Here is a 9,489-nt window from a genome sequence, read left to right as displayed (position 1 = left end):
TGACAAGACACAATTTATCATGTTGGCTATTGTCAGCGTGGAATCACTTGGTGATTTTGTGGTATTATAGGATAAACACTAATAAAAAGCTTCACCTGTTCCTCCACTTTTTCTGACTCCTTCTCTGAGCCAAAGTGTTGAAAGAAAACAGCGGGCATAATATGAATGTAAACAAAAAAATGCATGGAATAATAAATTGCTTCATTGGTAATTCTATCCAGCAAAGAGGTCCGGAGTGCTGGAGTCCACAGAGATTGTTAAGCGGATAACTTGGGGATTGATGTTAGCCATTAAAAGGCAAATGAGACCTGGTCTTTGGGGGGGAACCCCCCCACCCCCTCCACCCTGCCAGTGCTGTATATCAGCATGTTGTCACCTGGTCTGACATCACTGCTGGTCTATCAGCTAAGCAAACATGATATCTGACTACAAGAGAATGTAGCACATGCTTACTTTGAGGTAATGCACCACTCACACAGGAGTTCATAATCCTCAAAATGATTTTTGTTTTTATTTGGACATTTGCAGTTAGACTTAAGAATTGTTTGACATATTTATCTGTCAAAAGTCATCCTTAAGCCATACTACACTACATGCAATAAGTGAAGGCTGTACTTTTAAAACCATGGGCGCTTAGTTTGTCCATTATGTATATTTGCTCTGGCATCTGCTCTGCAATCAAAAACTTGAGCCGAAACAAACCCGACTAGGTTTTGGCCCATTTCTTTGTCAGATTATAGTGTATGATGTAGAGTGCTGCTGTCACCACTCGTAGCGTGATGACATAGTGCCAAATATTGCACTGTCACTCACTGTGGTTTCATAGTGGTTCCAATGAGTGAGGCTCCATGTCATCCCTGATTTGCAGATCTGGTCAGTAGGTGGATATCATATGTAAAGGCCATGGCTCCACTTAATACAAGTCTCCTTAAACTGTCATGCTGAGAAGTGGCTTACTTACAGGGGCTTGTTAATGCATCAAATCCCATCTGAACTTAAGCACAACTCACTGAACTCACTTGGCAGGACCTCCAAACAATCTGTGAAGTCTTATTGTGAATGTGATTTTCCCCCCTTCGAAATACGCATTCTGAGTTATATCTTTCCCCAAAGCATAGGGTCACACATACTTATCTTTTCTTGATCTCCCCCTCTCAATCTCTCTCTCTTTCTCTTTCACTGCTCCATTTCAGGAGGCAGGCTGTTATTTTAGGAAGTAAAAAGCAGCAGTGGGCTTGTCGTTAAAGAAGCAGTGGTGTTTGGATTGTAACACAGGGGATGTGTTATTTATGGAAATGACAACCTCATTCTAAGGAACACTGCAGCATGAGAGGGGTCACCAAGGTAAATTGTCCATATAGTTTCACATATATAGTCTTCAGTTTCCCTGACATTTCTCCATAAAGGTTTTTTTTTTTTTTCTCGACAAACCTTTCACCAGAGATTCACTTTTCCTAACTCTGGTTCTTGCCATGATACTACAGGTTAACAAACTGTCAAGGTGGATTTAATTTTGCATAGTCAACTACAAATCACTGGTAAGCATTAAGCTCCCTTTTATATATACATACTGGATACATGATCACTCAAACTGAATATTTTAAATCCAGTCAAAATTAACGCTTTTCATATGTGTTTCACTAGAAAAGGCTGATTGGGGTTGTAGAGAAAGTTTATTGATTCAAAGTATATTATCATCCATGTTGAATTGTGTAGTATGTGGAGCTACTTGGTAAGTCAGTAAGTTCCTTGGCCATTGTTCCAAGCGACAACTGATTCCAACTCATGTGAACTTTGCAATATACAACACAGAAATGTTATGTACAAACTGACTCAATCTTTATTCTTTCACTGACAAAAAACAGCAACAAAAACCATACCTTTTAATATATCAAAAGATCCAACTGTCTCACTTATGCATAATGGTACACAATCAAAAATTACAAAAATCTCATTGTATCAGAATGTTATATCATGTATAGCTGGCAATGTTGCAAAGGAAAAAGAGTAATTGTCTTCAAGTGACTAAAAACATAATGGACTGCATCCAGCATCAAGTGGCATGTTGGGCCAAGAAAGCCCTTATTCTTTGCAGGAGTTCCTTTTTCACACTGTCTGGTACAAGAGCTGTAAAATACAACAACTTTATCATAAGGGCACCACACATACATTTATATACAGTATACACACACACACATATATATATATGTATATATATATGTATATAAAAATAACTATGCAGTATCTGTACATTTCAATACAAATATGTTTCAGGAATTAGAAATAGAAATACAATGCAGTAGTGCTGCACAGGGCAGAGGGCAATGGCTTACCTCTTCCTTTCGGTGTGATTCCTGCAACCAGGTCCTCCACTGTAACATTCTCAATACCCTTCTCACGAATGACATCTGTAAAACCACAGATCAGAGAAGTTGTCTACAAGCAAATAAACTAATGACTCGTATCACCGAACGAATTCCCATTGATAGTTTCAATAAGTTTTATTACAGAGCCAGTTTTCTCACCTTTACAGTGCGCTTTCAGCTGATCCCGCCAACCACACTCAATTAGTTTAGCCCGAAGCAACTCCTTCAGCCTTTTAAATGTAAAAAGTTGTTTACGGCTAAACATCTCACTCTTATGTTCATAACGGTGACAATACAGCCTTTTCACTCACAAAACAAAGTAAATGTGTAAATAACGTTCTTAGTTTTCTTACCGCTCTCTCTCCCCCATCTCAATTAGTTTCTGGTTAATTGCAGCCCTCATCTGTGACTCTTTACTCATATTACTTAAGCTGTAAGACGAAAACATCTTTGGTCAGGGAGCTAGACGTTAATGATGGTAAAGAGATACAACACAAGATAAATGCATCTAGACTGGCTAGACTGCTCGCACCATTCCTCCAACAAACAAAACAAAGCTTGGCTGGCTGTAGTCCTTCGACTCTACTGCGACATTTTCCGACCACGTCTGAGCTAGCTACCCTCATTGTGTTAAGTGGCACACTACTAAATATTCTGGTATACTATTAAATTACTAAATACTTGGCAACTTGGCAAAAGACGACGACCGAGCATAAAACTAACGTTAGCCAACTAGCCACTAGCTAGATATTGTAAAATCGGATTATTTTCAGTGTAGCAGCTAGCTACTTTATGCACACATGCATACACCTAAGACACTGTTACACTCACCACAACAGTTGAATAAATGAGCATAATTTTATGACTTGAAGACAATGATCCCGCAATATATGCGGGTAAATTTCTCATATACCCTGTTACCAGTATCAGCGGCTGTGCACTACGTCTGCTACACTGTTCCTACTTCGTATACTGTCCCACCAAGAAACATCAGACACTAGAAGGTTCCTAGCATATTCTGGAATCACCGTAGTACATGGTGCTTTTACCACTCGACCAAAAAAGGTCTCAAGCTGTCTCCTCACTTCTGTGGGTCACAACACACACCATGTTCAGCAATCTGACGTTAAATAGCGTAAATAACAATCAGCACTTTTATCTATGTACCATGACTTATATGGTTGCTTATTTGCAACACATTACTCAGGAAGGAACAACCTTCCTTGCTAAGCATGAAAAAAAAACCTCTGGCAAATCAAACTCTTCAAAAATTGCTAAAGTACAACGGACTAACAACGTTATAACTAACTAACTAACTAACTAACTAACTAAGTAGCAACAAATGAATGAATGAATGAGTGAATGAACAAGATGAAAATGGAGTTGGCGAAAATACATGTGCATTAAAAAATTGGGCTGATAAAATGTACACAAATAAAAGAAGTGTGTTTAACTGTCATTTCATTCAGTTTATAAATCGTCACCACTTAAGTGGAGAAATTTCTGTCATTCATCATTTTCATTCATATCACAAATCTACCGTAATCACTGAGGCAGTCTCACGTAAGGCCGGAGAAAAAAGTATCCTTTAAAGGATTAAAAAAAGGGCAGTGAAAATGCAAAAGAATTGAAAACTCTGATGCGAATTGAAGTGATGCAATCTGTTCAAATGGAATTTGATAAAGATAATTTATCATGTAATGTGGTAATCTGTGTTACTTCTGCCTCATTTATCGTTTAACTTTAGTCATTTTTGTTACTTCTACGTCATTTACCATCAAACGCGCATCATTTTCGTGGCCACGGAGAATAAGCTATTCATTGGTCAGTAGGCGAAACCTTTTGAAGGTTACTTCATCTTCAGAGGCAGAAGTGACAAAATGATTCGCGTTAAACAGAAAATGACGCAGAAGTAACACAAATTACTGATTTCAAATGATAAATGAGGCAGAAGTAACAAAAATCACTACATTAAATGATAAAATAATGTAGTAAATGATAAATGACAGATTCTGATCGCCATCTTCTCCTTCTCCTCCTTCTTCTTCTTCTTCTTCTTCTTCTTCTTCTTTTAATCAAAGAATATTTATTACCTGCACCCCTACATAAGACCACCTTAAATGATAACGGTAGTTTGCGGTATGAATGATAAATGATGAATAATCGAAAAAGATGATGATTTATACACTGTGGCTCACATTTCGTCGAGTCTACACATTTCTAAGTTACTACTTATCATGCAAACTTTTATGCATTCCATTTTAATCCCCATGTATTTAAACCAACACTACTTTCATACTTTTCATACTACGTTTTTTGTTTGTTTGTTTGTTTATTTCTTTGTTTGGTGTTTTGTTTTTTTGGTTTGTTTTTCTACTTCCACCCCTCATACTGGTGTGCCATTGTCAGCTGCATCTCAAGACTGGGTCCTCATATTTATTCATTCATTCATTTCCAAAGCTGCTTATCCTAAATAGGGTCCCAGCATTCATTGGGCGAAAGGCGGGGGAAACACCTTGGACAGGTCACCAGTCCATCACGGGGGTCTTCATATTGTCACATAGAAATTTTACCACTAGATGGCAGTGTTACTTTACACATAAAATGCTTAGTAAACTGTGAGTTACAAGTAGCGGTTAATCCTTTATAAATGGCTATTTTTTTTTTTAACTTAAAAACCCTCTCTGTGGGCCCACATGACCTTTAGGTACACACAGACAAGAGTACTTTTAACCTCTGCAATCATTACTGTTTCCTTCTATTATTATAATGTCCTACCAATCAAATATTATAACAAAAAGTCTATGCAAAATAATTATGCTCAGACATTTCTTGATATGTTTAAGGTACTTAACATAAGTTGTAATAATCTGTCTTTACAGAAACTGAGCTTTTAACACCAAACTTCCCAAGGGACAGTGCCTGGACAGATCTCCGTTCTGTAACGTTCAAACTGCGACATATGCAAACTTGTTTAACTATTTTGTCCACCTACATAATTAATCTGTGGACTTTAAGGATAACATCACAAAGCACAGCATAAACTGAAAATTAATTACTGTGTCAGAGTAGGACACAGGCAAGACATTGTTAGGTCTGATCTCAGGAACCCATGGCAGTGTTTGGGCTTAAGTACTAAAGTTTATCTAAACAGTCTGCTGGGCTCCTGGCTCTCTGTAGAACCATAATTGCCTCAGTTTTATCGACTTTTGAGGATTCAAAGCCCAGTAGAGAGGATATAATCAACACCCTGTCTTGACTGGAACCATAAGGTTAGAAAAATCTCTGGGGAATCTCTGAGCTATGAGGAGGACGTTTCCAGTGCTAACAATTTTGTATCCAGAGCTTATATAAACGAGAAGAAAAGAAGGAGTAATGTTTGAGCTAGTGTCATTTTTAAGCTTTGTCTGCCTAGCACTTGTGCTGTTAGAGCAAATGGAATGAGGACACAGTGCTTGAGGGAACACATTATGCTGACATGGCCCTGTGATAGAATGACTGATGGATCACATAGCCTGTACTTTCTGAAAAAGTCAGCAGGTAGAGCACCTGATCTTGTGCACCCATCTGGTAGAGGAATAAGGTATCTGCTTGAAAGATGACATTTTGATAGGTGTCCAGTTATCATTCGTGTCAAGCATAATGGAAGAAAGCATTGTGTATCCTGTCAGTAGTGAATTTGTCATTTATTTAAATATGGAAAGAAAAATAGAAGAGAGGTCAAGGTATACATAAGTGGTAAAAGTTACCGGCAGTAGCAAAGAAGAAGAAAAGCATCGATTGATATACTGCATCAAACTGTGAAATCACAATGGTCAATAAACCCTCGTCTTAACATGGAGCTTTGCGCTACGAAAGGGAGATGAACAGTAAGCTTTCAGCAGCCTTTCACTCCTTGTTCCTCTGGGTTCTTATCTCATCCACTATCTACTTTATCTCCTACTCCCATTATCCTGTGCTGTAATGGCATGGGTTTCTGCCCTGGGGACCCAGTGGAAACTCCAGAAGTGAACCTCCACCCACCCCCACCTCAGGAGCCCCCAGGTCGCTTCACCACCACAATTATGTAATAATAATTACCTCATTAAAAACGTGGCAAGCAAGATAAAAAAAATGTATAGCAAGATTTTATCTTCACACCATTTCAACCCCTATTTTGATGCCAGTGTAAACCGCATTACCTAATGGGAATGAGGACAGAGAGGTGCATTAAAACGTAACATATTCAAAAATGGCTTTTTTTTTTTTTTTAGAGGTCAGACAAGTTTGTGTAAAAGCCTTTGGTGGCTCCTCATGTTTCGTAAGCTCTGAAAGTTATTCCTCTGAAGGTTATACTCAGAAGTCTGTTGATAGTGTGGAAAGTCATCTGCTTTTCCCACACAGCTTGATGGCCCAGCTGCCACTTTCAGCTGTTGATGCATTAATGGGAGCTCTGTCATGTAGAATAACTTGAACTGGGGCCATGTGCATTTGTTTTGTAATCAAAGCACTCCATTAGAGCACGCCAAAAGAGAGGGTGAGCCGATAACCACCTCCGTCTGCGCGTCCTTTGCCATTGGACGAGGTGTGCCTTGCTTCTTTATTTGTGGACTAATGTCTGGCTGTGCTAATTAATACATTTCATTACTCAATTCAAACAAATCCACATCACATCACCAAAACAACCAGAGTGCCCGTGATCCATTGAATACTGAAAAGTCTCAAACTCAATATGGTTTTCCCAGTCAGATCTGAAGAGCTGGTCTTTGCTAGTTGAATGAAACTGACATTATTCTACTCCACAAGTACATCTTAAACAAATTCAGCCATTATATTTCCTTTTCTGGTCAAAAATGTAAAGATATAAGACCTTGGGTTTTTCTGTACATTGAATTTACCTGTATTTTTACTGTGGTTAGATCAAAAATTGAATTAAGCTTCCAGAGCTTATGCACATATCAGTTACCTGTCTTGTGTGTTTTCTTTTCTTGAGTTGTCTGGCTTAAAATGAAATCTGTATTTTTCTGTAATTTTTGATAAATCCTTGGAGAAGAAGGTCAGCTTGCTGTTTACATGGAAAAAATTCTTGAAGTGGGTTATGTGTTAACTCTCCTCATGAATTTATTGATGTTCAACTATTTGTCAATATTTCAATCCCTAGTATTTCTTTCAAACTCATGGTCAGGGGACAGTTTCTAAAATCACTTCCTAAAAAGTGTTATTTACCTGAATCCATCAGTAGCAGTTGTGCTGAAGTTTTCCTCTGTTTGGGAAAACCCCTACAGATGGCAGCTACCTGTATTTTCACTTTGATGTGTCCTGCATTGAGAGTAGAAAGGCTGTTTGGACTGCACCATTTGAAATACAGTGCCAAGTACACCTTGTTATAGATACATGCTGAAAAGACAAACGATCCCGCTTCTTTGAATACCAAGCAAGTTATGTAGTTTAAGTCCCTTTATTTTCAGACACCGCACTGGTTTTCTGCTGCAGTTATGGATTGTGCAACAACTTTTGGGTTACAACTCTGTCAACAGTACATAGAGGCTAAGACAATCAAGATTCATTTTCAGATTATTTCACCTGCAAATGAATTTTTGGAGTGTCAAATTAAAGCTTCGTGTTTCTAATTAACTGCAGTTGTTAAGCATTGCTTGAAGGATGCATAACCATCGTGTTGCTCTTTGTTTGCCAAATCTTTTAACAACAAGTTATACAACATACAAGGAATGAACAATGTGGTAAAGTATCCCATCTTGAAAAGAGCAAGGGCCCAAGTGACATTTTTACAAGTGCACTTTCATAATCTAAAATATGGCAGTGTTTTTAAGAGAGTGGTTAGGTCAAAACTACCACTTACCATTCTTCATCCATAAGAGAGTTGTCATTATTATTATTATTATTATTATTATTATTATTATTATTATTATTATTGACAAGAGTCCCTGAATTCATGGTTAGTTGCAGCTATGCAGACAAAGATAAAAACAATTAAGGGAGTGTTAGAAGGTGAACAAGTTATCACAAGGACATATATGTGCTTAAAATAAACAAGATAATCTGCTTTTTTGGTTGAAAAACGTTGTCAACACGCAATTTTGGATTGTAATAATATTTTTCATGGCGTCAGTTTTAAATTTCTTTTGTTCAGCTGCTACCTGTCAGTGGACCGCACTCTTAAAGAAGTCTCCATGAATGTGGCCAGCATCTATCAAGATTTAACATGCCTTAATTTCATAATTCTGAAATCTGTTTATCATTGTTTTTGCATTTATAGAGTGTGGTGCAATAATCGTTGCAAAGGTCAGAAAGAACTGAAAAATGTTCTTATTCTGCATCATTTCAATAAACTGTTCTAGAAGTTCAATGGTTCTCTCAAATAAAAGAGAGTTGTTACGCACACAAGTGAGCACCAGATCCACCGCAGTAGGACACACACACACACACATACACACACACCATGGTTACATTCTTTGCTACTCTGAGTTTCCGTCTTGTTGATTGCTTAGCCCACTGACATCTCTCCCGTAATAACTGACCCAAAGGAAGTACGGCTGACAAATCACCAATCACAGCAGTGCTTAACTCAAAGAATCCCTTGCCCCTCAAAGATAAGTAAGCTCCTCTGACAGAACAGGTGCCAGAGTTTGAACCATGGGCTTTTGAATCCCCTGCTGGCAAAGAGTTCTAGGGATAATGTGAAATGGTTAATGAGGAGAGCTGGCTGCTGAATCCAGAATGAGGAATCAAGGGTTATGGTCGATAGGAGAGGCTGAGACCGAATCTAGTCAGAGTTGGAAAACATCAGTCACAGATGAGGCACCTCTAATAGAAACTGCTTTTCCCTTGAGCTGCGTATAATGAGTTCTGTATTAAAAAATTATCTGTGGCAGAGAGGCAATGCAAACCTTCATGCATATCCACATTATTGTAACAGATTCACTCAGTTGGAAATGCTGATGAAAACACTCTTTATGGTCTGTAACACTCTATTATAGATGCCTATAATAGTATATATTATATAGACTGGTTTATCAGATTTTGTATTGAGGTGGTCTATCATAGTCTGGTCTATCAGATTTAACTGAGTTGTAAGATTATATAAATGCATTCTGTATATGCATATATATATATATATATATAT

The 9,489-nt window shown here is 37.9% G+C and overlaps 1 protein-coding gene across 1 annotated transcript; it reads right to left on the bottom strand.

Moving 5' to 3' along the window:
• Positions 1–1,845: 1,845 nt before the first annotated feature.
• Positions 1,846–3,300, bottom strand: eny2 (ENY2 transcription and export complex 2 subunit). The gene is made up of 5 exons (XM_030782613.1): positions 3,198–3,300; positions 2,720–2,797; positions 2,526–2,596; positions 2,334–2,408; positions 1,846–2,127 (listed from the first exon to the last, which is right to left on the bottom strand). Exons 2-5 carry the CDS (start codon positions 2,785–2,787, stop codon positions 2,054–2,056), a joined length of 288 nt encoding a protein of 95 aa, XP_030638473.1. The 5' UTR covers positions 2,788–2,797; positions 3,198–3,300; the 3' UTR covers positions 1,846–2,053.
• Positions 3,301–9,489: the final 6,189 nt, after the last annotated feature.

Source organism: Chanos chanos, chromosome 8 (assembly GCF_902362185.1).
Source record: "Chanos chanos chromosome 8, fChaCha1.1, whole genome shotgun sequence".
NCBI classification, from domain to species: Eukaryota; Metazoa; Chordata; class Actinopteri; order Gonorynchiformes; family Chanidae; genus Chanos; species Chanos chanos.
Note: the sequence above shows the minus strand (reverse complement) of the source record. Positions and strands in the feature narration are given on the sequence as shown.

Bases quoted from the DNA above. Each gene is read 5' to 3' on its own strand.
- eny2 (XM_030782613.1), bottom strand. From the start codon at position 2,787: ATGAGTAAAGAGTCACAGATGAGGGCTGCAATTAACCAGAAACTAATT. The intron at 2,597-2,719 runs GTAAGAAAACTA...TACATTTAAAAG, and splicing joins GAGATGGGGGAGAGAGAGCG to GCTGAAGGAGTTGCTTCGGG. The intron at 2,128-2,333 runs GTAAGCCATTGC...TGTATTTTACAG, and splicing joins AATCACACCGAAAGGAAGAG to CTCTTGTACCAGACAGTGTG.